General features: G+C 32.1%; 1 protein-coding gene and 1 pseudogene across 1 annotated transcript; one reads left to right on the forward strand and one right to left on the reverse strand.

Moving 5' to 3' along the window:
* Positions 1 to 869: 869 nt before the first annotated feature.
* On the forward strand, positions 870 to 3,909 carry LOC140888390 (uncharacterized; annotated as a pseudogene).
* Positions 3,910 to 5,774: 1,865 nt separating this feature from the next.
* LOC140892818 (protein NRT1/ PTR FAMILY 6.2-like) lies at positions 5,775 to 8,533 on the reverse strand. Its single transcript, XM_073301820.1, has 5 exons — positions 8,328 to 8,533; positions 7,955 to 8,172; positions 7,180 to 7,727; positions 6,644 to 6,984; positions 5,775 to 6,550 (listed from the first exon to the last, which is right to left on the reverse strand). The coding sequence occupies exons 1-5, from the start codon at positions 8,422 to 8,424 to the stop codon at positions 6,069 to 6,071; spliced, it is 1,686 nt and encodes a 561-aa protein (XP_073157921.1). The 5' UTR covers positions 8,425 to 8,533; the 3' UTR covers positions 5,775 to 6,068.
* Between the last annotated feature and the right edge of the window lie 6,867 nt (positions 8,534 to 15,400).

Raw genomic sequence — 15,400 nt, forward strand, 5'->3', positions numbered from 1 at the left:
ACAATCCATTTCAAGATCATGTTGAATTTAAATTTTTTAAATTTAGTAATCAATCCATAGATTAATATAAAACTAAATATTTGCTTTAAAAAAAAACAATCAGCATGATTTTCAGATCCATTTCACGTTATAATTCAATAAGTTCCAAGATAATACATTTTAAAAAAATCTGAAAACTCATTTAACGTGATATTTAAATTTTAAATTTTTAACAAACCAAAATCCATTTCAAGATCATGTTGAATTTAAATTTTTTAAATTCAGTAATCAATCCATAGATTAATATAAAGTTAAATATTTGCTTGAAAAAAAAACACAATCAGCATGATTTTCAGTACCATTTCACGTTGTAATTCGAATACTTCCAAGATAATACATTTAAAAAAAATCTTAAAACTCATTTTAACAAGATATTTAAAATTTAAATTTTTAACAAACAAAAATCCATACAAGTTCATATTTAATTTATTTAAATTTTTTAAAAATGCTAATCAATCCATATAGAATAATATAAAGCTAAACATTTGCTTTGAAAATAATCAAAGCAAACCGATTTTCTTTTTTCATCTCACGATATATTTTAGCTCAACCGAGATTTTGATAAATGACACCCATCTTCAGCGCAATTAGTGAGGTTTCTCCAACCATGAGTTTATGTGCTATAAAGCTGCGTTTAGTTCATCTATATGAACCCAAGTCAAAGAAAAACGAAATTTTCAGTATATAATGTGTCTTCCACGATCATGAGGTAAAATTTAGCAATAGAATTGTTTGTTTTCTTGCTGAAACATTAGAAATATAAATATAAATTGTATGCCCGTCGTATTTTACAGGGTTCACGCATTCATGGGACGATCACAAATACGGTTATGGACAAGTTTAGACAAATTGTTAAAGAGGGACATTTGTTTGCTTTTAAAGATATTATAATTGTTCAAAATCACATGTTTTACAAAACAATACAAAATAAATACAAATTTTTGGTTGTTAAGAATTCTCGCGTCTGTGAGATTTTTGAAGAAACATTTCCGTCCAACATGTATGAATTCAAATCATTTGGAGAGCTGAAAAATCAAAAAGTGGTGGATGAAAAGATACTTTTTGGTTAGTCAAATTTATTTATTATTTAATTACTTTTTAACGTAATATTATCAAACAAAAATTTAAATCTAATCATTTTTTTTTCTTTTGTTTTCCAGATGTGATAGGTAAGATAGTGACGAGGGAATATCCGCGAAATAAAGAGATAGACGGACGTGTTACAGAACTCATAAATATCATCCTTGAAGACAAAGAGTAAATATTAATATTTCAACTTCTTACTTGTTATTCATGCTAATTCATTTTTATTTACTCTCCAGAAATAATCGCATGTACACCTTAAGGAAGTTTGGTTGATGATTTAATGACTCACTTTGACAAACATGGTGAAGAGTCTGTTGTGATTATTCTTCAAATGTGTAAGTCAAAAATATTTCAAGGTGAAATAAGTGTATCTACTGCCTACCAAATCACCAAGATGTTGGTGAATAAAGATTTGGATGAAATCAAAGATGTTCGAAAAAGGTATTTTTTATATATTTTATTGATTGATTTATTGGTAATGACATTAAATTGTTTTTTGTTTGATAAACAATTGTAACCATTTGATAATAAAATTTTGCATGTACAGATTGAGTCCCGAGTGCAACAACCCCAGCACTGTAAGAACAACCTCTCTAACAATTGCACAGAGTTTATTAGAAGAAATTACAGCTTTGAAAGAAATTTTCAAAACTATTGAACAAATTTATGAGAACAATGAGGTATAGTTATGAGATTAAATATCATGTTAATCTTTCTATATGTTATTTTTGACTTATGATTATTTTTCATCATTTTTTGATTTGGAGGTTGGTAGCTTTTGGTTTAATGTTAAAATAACAAGTGTTGAAATATATGGTAAATGATATTATTTGTCGTGTGCAAATTGTCAAAAAAAAAAAGTTACCCTCGTTGGTGAGAGACTCTATTGTGAAAAATGTATTCGTTTTGATTTGAATGAAAAAACGAGGTTCGTTACAAAACTCTATTGTCATAAGTTTAATTTTTCAATACTGATAAATATGATGTATAATAAACTGAATTTATTTCATAGGTTTAAGATACAACTTCGTGCGATGGACCACACGAACAATGCTTCATTCTTGCTATGGTAATGGGACAAAGAGTGCATTTAGCTTATTGGAAAAACAACAATAGATATGAGATCTTTGGTACTAAATGAGGTTTGAGAGCCATATGCAATTTTTTAAACTCCTTTTTAATTATATTTTTATAATATAAATTGATACAACTGACAAAATGTACAGGATTCAAATGATGAAAAAATGCCTAAGGAGATGCAAGATTTGGTACATATCGAAGAGTAATGTTCAAAATTCAAATTACGCAGGACAAAATAATGGATTTAGAGGGCCATATACTGTCATCAAGCTTACAACAGACACTAACATTATTAAAAAATGTAGTGGAAGCATTCTAGACAATCAAGTAAACTAAGAACTGATGAATTTTTCTATACATTATTATTATTCGCAATACATCAACGATCTTACTCATGTCTTTAATTTTATTATTATATAGGAATCAAGTGTTATTTCCAGATCAAAGAATACTGAACAAGAAAACTTCTAGGTGGTATTTAAAGAATTTTTTTCATATATGAATTAATTTATAATTTAATTAATGATCTTTTTTACAAAAAATAAAGTTAATTAAATGTAGATTTTTTCGGATGAAGATGTGGTCCCAACGTCAAAAACAACCAAATTCATGTCAAATGATGATATGAGCGACAATGCTTTGATATGAGCGAAAATACTTTGACAATGCTTTCAACTCCCATTTGGAGGCAAGACAATTGTATTCGGTGGTGATTTTCGACAGATTTTGCCTGTTATTTCGAAGGGAAGTAGACATGATATTGTTCATGCTACTATTAATTCGTCATATCTATGGAGACACTGCAAAGTTTTGAGATTGACTAAGAATATGCGACTGAATTTGGCTTGTGATGAAGGTGATGAAATTAAGAGATTTTCAGATTGGATTGCAAATATAGGAGATGGAAAAATTAAAGAACCAATTGATGGTTATGTGAACATTGATATTCCGGATGAAATGTTGCTGAAAGTCTGCAATGATCCTTTTGCAACAATAGTGGAGAGTACATATCCGTTGTTTGGTACTACGATAAGTGATACAACATACTTCTAGCAAAGAGCTATATTAGCACCGACTCTCGATGTTGTTCAATCCATAAATGAATACATGACATCGCTAAACAATTCAGAGGGAAGATAGTATTTAAGCTCTGATTCTGCGTGCCATTCGGATAAAAATGTTGATCTATTGCATGATGTCCATATGCCCGAATTCTTAAATGGAATTAGATGTTCTGGAGTTCCGAATCACGAGCTAAACTTGAAGGTTGTAACTCCGGTTATGTTATTACAAAACATAGACCATTCTATTAGATTATGCAATGGAACTAAATTGATTATAACGAGGCTTGGGAACCATGTTTTGGAAGGACAGATTGTTACTCGAAGTAATACTGGTCATATAGTTCTTATTCCAAGAATGTCATTAACTCCTTCTGATCTAAGAATTTCTTTCAAGTTTCAATGAAGACAATTTTTGTTGATTATTTCGTATGCAATGACAATTAACAAAAGTCAAGGACAATCATTATCTCATGTATGACTTTTTTTGAAGAAACCTGTTTTCAGTCATGGCCAACTGTACGTTGCTTTATCCAGAGTTACAAGTCCTAAGGGCCTCAAACTCTTAATATGTGATGCAGATGGTAACCAGAAAAATTCAATGACAAATGTCGTATTCAAAGAAGTTTTTCATAATTTGTAATTGTTTTTTTTTCCACGTCAGATGTAGTAGTCACTGTTAAGTTAGCTTGTTTATACATTTTAATTGAATTGCCAAAATTATAGTATTATTTAATGTTTAATAAAATTATATACGAAATAAGCTTTGTGCATCGCACGGGTGAAATACTAGTTCTGTTAAAACTAAAAAAATTTAAAATGTTGTTTTGATAATACTATGGCGATCAGATTATTTGAAAATTAAAAAAATATGGATAAAGCTGAAAATACAATATATTAGTGTAAGATATATAGTATTTAAAACTAGAAAAGTGTACATGTGCTGTGGTTAATTAACTATTGAAATATGTAAGAAATTTAGATAATATTTAAATTAATGGTGAATTAACAAAGAAGATGATGAAGATGTTTCATTAACACATAATATAAAGAACAAAATTAGGGATACAATAGGAATTCATAATTGAAAATGGTATATTTATGTTAATAAAAAAAATGTTAGATAAGTTCTTATGATTTTTTATTAAATAAAAATATAATGTTTTTGCAATTTGAGAAGAGATATTTTTGGTTTGTCAAAAAATACATCAAGACATCAAAGTTATTTACTTTTTTAAGGTCCCAACTTTAATAATGGCGGGCACAATATAAAGTATAAACATTAAATAGTCTGCGTGCAAAGATGTGGTAACATTGGCAATGTTTTAGGTTAATCTTTTAATATCTAAAATATTTAAGAACATTGTTGTAGTACAAAATATAAACTTAGAAGATTTTCCTTTGTCCATATCTCATAAAATATTCTTTGAAACTTCCGGTAAAAAAAAAAAAATCTTGAAACAATCTTCATCGAGAAATAAAAGATCTTCAACGAGATCTTTAAATTTAGTAGTATAAATAGATTTGAAACTATATTTGTGAGAGTTTTGCTATCCTGCCCACCCATCGTGCCCACCTAATGTGTCCACCATGAGGTGACACTCAACTATTGTACGCACAATTCATCACATCCAATAGTTGACTGCCACCTCATGGTGGGCACATTAGGTGGGGACAAGAAGTGGGCAGGATATCAAAATTAATATTTGTGAATCGTCAAGTTTTAGTTAAAATGGAAATTCAAAATAATAAAATTGTTTAAATTAAATTAATCTTTTTATTCTCAAAGTAATATACCGCTAGACCAAATCTAAAATTTTGTTTATGTACATTTCTATGGTTTAAGTTTTGAAAAGTATATTACGTCTTATATACACATAAATACAACTTCTTCGGTTTTTTTCTTCATTGAACTTATATAATAATAGAATTTTCAGTTTAAATAATATACACAAAATTTGAAAATTTACGAATAAGTTCTATAAACATGAAATTATTATCAATATAGAGATTGAATAAATATTTCGATACAAAAACATGTTCCAAAATAAATATATCCCTCGAATTAAAGTGTGTATATAAAATTTAGTTTATATCAAGCAATTTTAAATGAATTATTATTTATTTTTGTTAATTCATTATCTCAAATTTGATTATAAACTTATGAGATCAACCGATGAATTTAATCATTTTTTAAATTATAGTATTGTACAATTAGTTTCGAGCTGTTAGGAGTAGATGTAGATAAAACTATCCGGTCTCAAGACTGAATTACAAGTGCAAATAATTTATTAAATTATTCTCACATGAATATAAATAATATATTCAAACAATATCCAACAAATCCATGTTGGATCCATGTTTAGGTCCCCTCTCTGTGACTAGGCGTTACACAATATACAAAAAGAAACGGGTGATGCTATATGTATACGGAGGGTTATATATTGGATTGCACGTTATAATTGACATTACATAAATATCCTGTATTTTGAAAAGAATTTTTTCAAATAAAATGAAGGGATAATTTTATAATTTCATTGAAAGTATGTAACCCCAACATATAGCCCTTCCATGTACATTTAACATTTTCTTACAGAAACAAAGTACAGACAAACCCAATAAACATAAGCATCATTTCTATAAAGAGGACCCGCAATCTTGTCTAGTATAATGAATCCAAGTTTCTCTCCCTAGTTGAGAAGAGATATATTTACAAATCTTTATCTATTGTGTAGCTTTTCATGAGACCGATCCATCTGAAACAGAAAAAATAATGGACAGAAACACAAGTCCCGCATTAACTCAATTCGAAATCTGCGCTTTCTTCCTTATAAACCATCTAGCACAGCAGATAAAGAGCACAAGATTGATAGCGCAAAGCAATGATATGAACCCGTAAAAAAAATCCAATCTACCCCTGTTAACATCTGGCGGAAGCCAATTATGCTTATCTTCAGTCACATTCCTTATGACTGAAACCATTATAGTGCTCACGAAAAACCCGAAAGCTATTGTCGTAAGAAACAGGCTCGTGCTAATTGATTTCATCCCTTTTGGCGACTCGGACAAGAAAAAGTCGAGCTGTCCTGTGTATACGAATCCTTCCGCAACTCCGGCTAGAGCAAACTGTGGCACCAAGAAGAACGCACTCATCGGTAGGGTTAAAACAACGCCGTTTGTAGATTTTATGACCTTCAATCTTCGAATCTCGACTAGTGCTGCCACCCCCATTGCTAAAACGGAAAAGAAGAGACCGAAACCGATTTTTTGGAGATTTGTTAAACCTGACAAGTTTCAAGAAAAAGTTAGTTAAACATTTTCAAGAGAAAGGGCATGTCTGATTATGATTATAAAGCAATGCAAAACCATGTATATACCTTTCTTGCCTGACTGCTTTTTGAACACATAGATTACCAAACGATCATAAATTCCGAGGGACAGCAATATGGCTCCAATGAAGAAGACATTGAATGAGCCTGGTGGGATTTGAAATGAACCGATAGACCTTCTCAATGTGCCTGCTTGTAGCACAGAATAAGTGATCATCTGTGCGTGTACGGTCCAAAGCATAATCGTCGTTGCCCAAATTGGTAGCAGCCGGCTCATCATTTTAATTTCCTCCACCTTTTCGACGGAGCAGAGTCTCCATGAATTCTGAATACCAGATTCGACATTTGCGGTGTCAGTTTCATCTATGATGGACGCCTTATCCAAGAAACTACAAGTTCAAAAAGCAGACACATGGTGACAAGTTTTAATATGTTATCCCAAGAAAACAAAACAAAGTAGATTTAAAAATTGCCAAAAACTATATATTTTTCATGTGAATCGTGTCTCCGATCTCTCATTGTCTTAGTACTATGATGTAGCAAATCAATATGGACTTTAGTACTATAGTGAATTAGTAATATACCTGAAACGAGCATTTTGAGAATTTCTCGTGTCCTCTGAGTTAGTATGGTACAATTGTTGTATGTTGGAGGGAAATTTCAGGTTTCTTTTCCTTATAGCAGCTACCACTACTTGCATAGTTTGAACAACAGGGCTCCCAACGCATTTTTTGTAACGATATCTTCGAGTTCTTGATAGAAAAGTGACAATGGCGAGCCACATCAAAACCGTGATACTTCCATAACCCCATACTCGAGCCACTTTGTCTTGTATATAAACAAACACCGAAACCGCAAGGAGTGTCCCAAAACTGATGAAAAAGTAGAACCTATTGAAAAAGTGTACCATTTGAGCTTTCTCGTTCTCATCCTTTTGGTCAAACTGATCCGCCCCGAAGCCAGAAACACTACATTTGATACCACCTAGTCCCAAGGCGACGGTATACGCAGCTATGTAGAAAACCGCCATTTGCGTACCATTAGCTTCTATGCAATCGCTTGACAGAGTAGGATTACATGGAGGCGGGCGTAAGCTGGGCAGAACCGTTGAAAACGCCAACAGCCCGGAACCCTGTGGACGTCGTTGAGGCAACAAGAAATAAGAAAACATAAATCTGATTAAAAGGCACCTATTTGATTTGGTACGTCACTAAATCATTCAATCAAAAAGGCTGATCAAGATTTCTTGACAAGTGCTTCTATATATACTAGATCCAAACTGGGAACATGTTGATTTATAACAAAAAATTCATTAAAGACCATTTGGCCTAAGCAAATGGGAAAGTAAAATCCACTCACCAATGCATGAATATTTGCAAAGATTGCAATAGTCCAATATCTTCCTAAGAAAGTGTCCGCAAGTATGCCTCCAAAAATGCTCAAAAGAAAAGAAAAGCCACCCCAATTTGTGACTATGGTGGAAGCAGTGGCACTAGGCAGATGCATGGTCCCGTGGATGTAAGTCACAAGGTTCACCCCGATCGCCATCGACGACAGCCTTTCGCAGAGCTCCACCACTGCACAAAAACACAAGAACAGAGTTCCCTCAACCAAACCATTTCATGCAATACATACACAAGAACAATATATCCACAAACAAACAAAAAAACAACATATATATAATAATTCATGAAAATCACGGGATTGAAATAACGTAAGACAAAGGAGTAACCGAGAATGGACGCCGCAGAAACCCAGCCGCCGGTGGTGGACCTGTCAGCGGGATGACCCTTGTAATCCACAGCATCATCAGAAGCTAATTGCACCATTTTCGTTGGTGTTTTGTTTACTCCGAGTTTACGTTCCGATCCCAATATATATATACTGATTGAACTAGTTGGATTCTTGTTGATCCATTCTTCTCTCGCGGAATAAATATATAGTAGGTACTTTCCGAGGACCCCGGAAATCATTGTTAGTGGTGTACTGGATTAATATTAGGCTACGCAGCATAAATATTATCCATACTCGATCTCAACAAAATTATTATCCATATATACTCCCAACAATATATATATATACATATATATATACACACACAAAATATTAATTAAAGGTGGTATTTGAATGTGATTACATATATATATATATATACATATATACAAAATCTACTACGATGTCACGGATAAATTTTGTGAGACACATTTACTATTTGAATCACCCATGAATAATGATTATTTTTTTTATTGTAAATACGAGTAGAATTACCCGACGTTGGAAACATGAATTTTAAAACCGTGGCTAAATTTAACCATGGTTTTTAAAAATCCGTGGCTAAATAGACAATTTTTTTGTAGTGTCATGAATTAATAATGAATATATTGATTGAATATATTGATAATGTATTAATAAATCCTTCAAAACATTATATTATATTTGAAAATCATGAATTTAAAACGATTAGAATACAAGCATTTCATATTTTCTAATATGTTTTTTTTTTATTGTAAAATAGAAATCGAAAATACCTTAATCGACAAAACATAGCTATACCTGAATATTTATCTAAATATTTTTGTTGTTTTAAGATTAATGGTATTTTTTTTTTAATTTTACCTGTAGTAGTGAATTATCTTAAAATTTTACAATATAGATGGGATGTTGAATTTAAAATATTGGTAAAGATAAGATTGAAGATTAAAAAAATAAATAAAAAATAAAATAAAAATACATGTATATTACTTTAGGATAGATTGAAATTACTTGTAAACAACATTTTTGCGTAAAATTAAAATAATTGGTGCTGTAAAAAAATTGGTATTACTGCAATTTCATTATAGAATTCACCAAATTAATTAAAAAAAATTAAGAGTAAATAAAAAATATCTTTAAAATAGTGTAGATTTGTAATTAGATAGTACTATGATAAATCAAAGGCGAAAGATTTGAAGTGGTGATTTTTTTTTTATTTTTGTGGAAAATTTAAAAAGATATGGTAGATTAATTTCATTTTCAAAATCGAATAAGAAGCGATGGAATGTTGAATTAATCAAGTTTGTAATTTATGCTTTAGGATCATACGTGAGGGATCCGTATGGAACTATGGATTATGGAATGTTTAAAAAAAATTCACAAATATGAAAAAAAATAGTTATTCTAGAGACTTTAATTTTAATTGATAATATACATTTTTATATGTCTACATTGATATGTATTCGTCCACTAAAAACGTTTGTTTAGCAATTCCATAATTTTTTTTCCCACAAATATATAAGGCCAAATTATATGACATGTGATTCATGTCCTAATCTTAGAGAACTTTTCGCTTTATGTAACGTGAAAAATTGTCTTAAAAGTTTCATTATTTTACCAAAATATGCCTTTCGATCGTCGAATTCCCATCAAAACTTTTTTGACAACTTCTTTTTTTTGGGAAAAATAATCAACAAAAGGTTTGATTTTTGTCCTAAAAAATTGTGACGATTTATATTAAAAAAATATTTCCATTAAATTTGTTCATTCAATTAAACCAATTTATATATATTTAATAATAATTTAATTAAAATACTACTTAATCAGATATTACGTACACTCAAATCATATAATGCGTACAACTTCCCAAAAAAAAAAATCATATCGTACACAAGTCACAACAATAAAAGATGGGATTTAGGGAGCACCAATTTTTTTAACACAAACAACCGAAATAAACAGGTTCGGTCTCTAAATTGGCAACTGATGTATCATTTATTATCTACCGTTAAATTAGAGACTGATTTTAAAATATCAATCTTGTTATAGATAATTTGTTGTAGATGATCATTGAGATTAGGTTTATCATGTTATCTACTATTCAAATCTGTGAATACACTCTATAAAATGTTATCTACTATTCAAATCTGTGAATACACTCTATAAATAGAGGACTTCAATAATGAATAAAGCACTCATATTCATTCTCTCATTTCCATATTCTTTATATCTTTAACACGTTATCAGCACGAGTGCTCTTTGAGGTAAAACTCAAAAACAATTTTTTTTTTGAATGCTATCGATGCAGCACAATATTTAAATTAATATTGATACCCTCGAAATCGCAGAAATTTTGGTCTTATGTTAATACTCCTTGTTCTAAATTAATGCTCTTGAAGTAGCACAATATTCAGATTTGATATTTATACTCTCGAAATAGCACAAGATCTAGGTTATGTGGATGTTCTTGAAGAACGCAAATTCATAACTTTTATTAATGCTCCTGAAGTAGCATTACTCTTGTTCTATATTGATGTCCCTGAAGTGACGTAATATTTAACCTTCAAGATCTATGATTCAAGATAAGTGCTCTTTGAGGTAAAACTCAAAAACAATTTTTTTTTGAATGCTATCGATGCAGCACAATATTTAAATTAATATTGATGCCCTCGAAATCGCAAAAATTTTGGTCTTATGTTAATACTCCTTGTTCTAAATTTATGCTCTTGAAGTAGCACAATATTCAGATTTGATATTTATACTCTCGAAAATAGCACAAGATCTAGGTTATGTGGATGTTCTTGAAGAACGCAAATTCATAACTTTTATTAATGCTCCTGAAGTAGCATTACTCTTGTTCTATATTGATGTCCCTGAAGTGACGTAATATTTAACCTTCAAGATCTATGATTCAAGATATTAAATCTTTTTGATGTTCTTGAAGAATATCGATTTATATATATATATATATATGATATATATGTCTAGTTTGAAATATATGATATATAATATATCCGATAATTATTAAAGTAATGCTAATGAATTTATTTGGTAGATTTTTTTTTGGAATTTACGATGATGATATCTTTTTCTTTATTGATGCGATTGTATTTCATAGATTTGTATTGAGAATATTGATGTAGGTTGGTATCGTGCACATATAAATTGCATGAATTTAGATTCACATCATTATCCAATACTTAAAACTTGAGCTTTTCAATTCAAATTATTTTCATTTAGTGCCTGTCCTTTTGTTAATTTATTAAAATTATCTCATAATTAATGTGCACATATTATTATTTATGTTCACTGCTAAATTTTCATTCACGACTTTAAAATCTTATATGCATATTTATATTTATTTTATTGTGTATTAATGAATATTTATGACTTTTGTGTTATGTATAGATTTCAGCATGTCGAACATTACCAAACTTGAATTTGAAGCACTAGATTTAGCTGGAAAAAATTATTTGTCATGGATTCTGGATGCCGAGATCCACCTTGTCTCTATGAATTTAGGGGATACAATCAAAGAAGGAAATAAAACGTCCCAACAGGATCGTGCAAAAGCACTCATTTTTCTTCGTCATCATCTCAACGATGGGTTGAAAGCTGAGTATCTCACTGTGAAAGAGCCACATGAGCTTTGGAAAAATCTAAATGAAAGATTTGACCATCAGAGAACTATTGTTCTTCCAAAAGCTCGATACGAATGGATGCATCTACGCTTACAAGATTTCAAGTCTGTAAGTGATTATAATTCTGCATTATTTAAGATCAGTTCCACACTAATACTTTGTGGAGAGAAAGTCACTGATCAAGACATGTTAGAGAAGACATTCTCCACTTTCCATGCACCAAATGTGCTCCTGCAGCAGCAATATCATGAACGTGGATTCAAAAAGTACTCCGAGCTAATATCTTGCTTACTAGTTGCTGAACAAAATAATGAGTTGCTCATGAAAAATCACCAATTGCGCCCAACTGGATCTACACCATTTCCTGAAGCAAATGGAACTTCATTTCCTGAAGCAAATGCTAACTCGGCTCAAAATCATAACAATGAGAGCAGGCGTGGGCGTGGACGTGGGCGTGGCCAAAGAAGAAACTATCATCAACAAATTGAAAAGAAACCTAAGACAAGCCACCAGCAGTGGAATTCCAGTAATGAAGAAGGAAATGAGAAAAGTTCAAAGGAGTATGAGGATAAATGTTATAGATGTGGGGTGGAAGGACATTGGTCTCGTACCTGTCGTACGGCAAAGCATCTTGTGGATCTTTACCAAAATTCGATCAAGGGAAAAGGAAAAATAGAGACAAATTTTATGGATACTGATGATCCAGTTGATATAACTCATTTGGATGTCTCTGATTTCTTCGCTCATCCTGATGGAAATATAGATCATTTGATTGGGGGTGGTATGTTAGAAAACAATGAATAATTATTTTCTATGGCCTCGTGTCTACTTTGGAGTTCAATTATTTTGTTTTTAGGTTATCTTGGTTTCGCTTTGGTTTTCAATTTCAATTCATGTTAGGATTTTTGGTGATGTATTTTATTATTATTCAATAAATTTTACTTATTTTTTTTTTATAGCTAATTGAGTTATATTTTATTTTAGATTAATGATGAAATATCATGATGAATGCCTCGCAGACAGTGGTACAACACATACCATCCTTCAAAACAAAAGATATTTTTTGAAATTAACATTAGCTGAAAATAATGTTATAACAATATCTGGTGCATCAAAAATTATTGAAGGCTATGGAAAGGCAAAAATCATTTTGTCAAATGATACAATCCTATACATTGAAAATGCACTATATGCTAGCAAATCCAGCAGAAATTTGCTCATCTTTAAAGATATCCGTCGAAATGGATATCATATTGAAACATTAAATGAGAATAATGTTGAATACCTTGGTATTACATCTATTATATCTGGCCAGAAGCAGATAAAAGAAAAGTTATGTGCACTCCCTTCTGGGATGTATTTTACCACAATAAAAGCAGTTGAAGCAAACACTTGCACAAACCAGAAGTTTGTCGACCAACAAAGCTTCAAACTATGGCATGATCGGTTTGGTCACCCTGGGGCAACAATGATGCGCAAAATAGTAATGAACTCACATGGACATCCTTTAAAGAACCAGAAGTTTCTTTTGCATAATGATTATTCATGTGTTGCTTGTTCACAAGAAAAACTAATTATAAGACCTTCCCCTACAAAGGTTGATGTTGAAATTCCAACCTTCTTGGAAAGAATACATGGGGATATTTGTGGGCCTATACATCCACCATGTGGACCATTTCGCTATTTCATGATATTGATTGATGCGTCTACTAGATGGTCACATGTGAGTTTGCTTTCAACTCGAAATATAGCATTTGCTAGATTACTTGCGCAAATTATTAAATTACGAGCTCAATTCCCAGATTATTCAATCAAGAAAATTCGTCTTGATAATGCTGCTGAGTTTAAATCGCAGGCATTTGATGAATATTGTATGTCAATAGGGATTTCAGTTGAGCATTCAGTTGCCCATGTTCATACACAAAATGGCTTAGCAGAGACATTTATTAAACGGTTGCAGTTGATTGCTAGACCATTACTGATGAGAACGAAACTTCCATCTTCTGCGTGGGGTCATGCCATAATACATGCTGCATCATTGGTTCGCATAAGACCAACTAATTATCACCAGTACTCACCCTTACAACTTGCTTACGGTCGAGAACTTGATGTTTCTCACCTTCGAGTATTTGGTTGTGCAGTTCAAGTCCGTCTCCCACCCACACAACGAACCAAAATGGGTCCACAACGTAGAGTTGAGATTTATGTGGGATTTGATTCACCATCTATTATTAGATATTTGGAACCTTTGACAAGTGATCTTTTTACTGCGAGGTTTGCAGACTGCCACTATGATGAGTCGGAATTTCCAACTTTAGGGGTAGTAAATTTGTATCCTGAAGAACAACGAAAAGTTAGTTGGAATGAGAAAACACTATCCCATTATGATCCTCGAAATAATCAAAGTGAGCAAGAAGTTGAAAGAATTATTCACTTGCAAAGAATTGCGAATCAATTGCCCGATGCTTTTGTCAATACAAAGAATGTGACAAAGTCACATATACATGCAGAGAATACCCCCGTGAAAATTGATTGTTAGAACCTAATGGGGGGGGGGGGGGGATTTAGGTTCTATTGGCAACTTTAGCAATTTAAAGCGATTATGCAAGTACGCAAGCGGAAGACTTAAGCAATCAAATAATAAGTGCGGTAAATAAATGCGTAATGTAAATAAAGCAGTAAAAGGGATAAGAGATGTTTATGGAAGTTCGACGATAAATCGTCTACGTCTCCCCTTCTTGGTTAAGTCGATTAACCAAGGATCCACTAGCACTTCGAATGTCTTGGCCTTGATGGCTCCAAGGATAGCCTTACAACTTGACACGATCACCACGCCGATACAACTCAACACTCTTGGCCTTAAGGGCTCCAAGGATAGCCTCAAAACTCATAAAATACACATGGCTTCACACACAAGTGTTTACAAAACCGAGCAACCAACTCACAAACAAACAACCCTCGATTTTACAACCCCGTATACAACTCGATATGTGAATATATTTTGAACACTCAAAAGGGGCTACAAATTGCTCAACAAATGGCTTGAATAATGCTTGAGAGGATTGTGAGACTTGAAGATGTTGGGATGATTTGAATGGCCTCGGAATGCCTCCTTTTATAGATGAAAATTCGGCATCGATTGGAACTTCCGCTCCCTGCATTGGAGCTTCCGAAATTTGAATTCTGAGACACGCGGGTGTACTGGATCGGAACGTCCGATCCACTTCGGAGCTTTCGATCGGCGCAATAAATGTGTTGTCGGGCAAAAGTCTTCCGGACAAGATTATCAGGCGGCCGTTCAAGATCGGAACGTCCGATCACGTTCGGTGATTCCGATCTGCTTCACTTCGTTGCCTCCGATCTGCTTCCGAACAATATAATATTCTTAGATAATGATCAGACCTTCCGATCA

This window comes from Henckelia pumila, chromosome 3 (assembly GCF_033568475.1).
Source record: "Henckelia pumila isolate YLH828 chromosome 3, ASM3356847v2, whole genome shotgun sequence".
NCBI lineage: Eukaryota > Viridiplantae > Streptophyta > Magnoliopsida > Lamiales > Gesneriaceae > Henckelia > Henckelia pumila.

Excerpts from the sequence above, each read along its gene's own strand:
- LOC140892818 (XM_073301820.1), bottom strand. The coding sequence starts at position 8,424 with ATGGTGCAATTAGCTTCTGATGATGCTGTGGATTACAAGGGTCATCCC. Across the intron at positions 8,173-8,327 it reads TTCTGCGGCGTCCATTCTCG|TGGTGGAGCTCTGCGAAAGG; the intron begins GTTACTCCTTTG and ends GTTTTTGTGCAG. Across the intron at positions 6,985-7,179 it reads TCTCAAAATGCTCGTTTCAG|TTTCTTGGATAAGGCGTCCA; the intron begins GTATATTACTAA and ends TTGAACTTGTAG.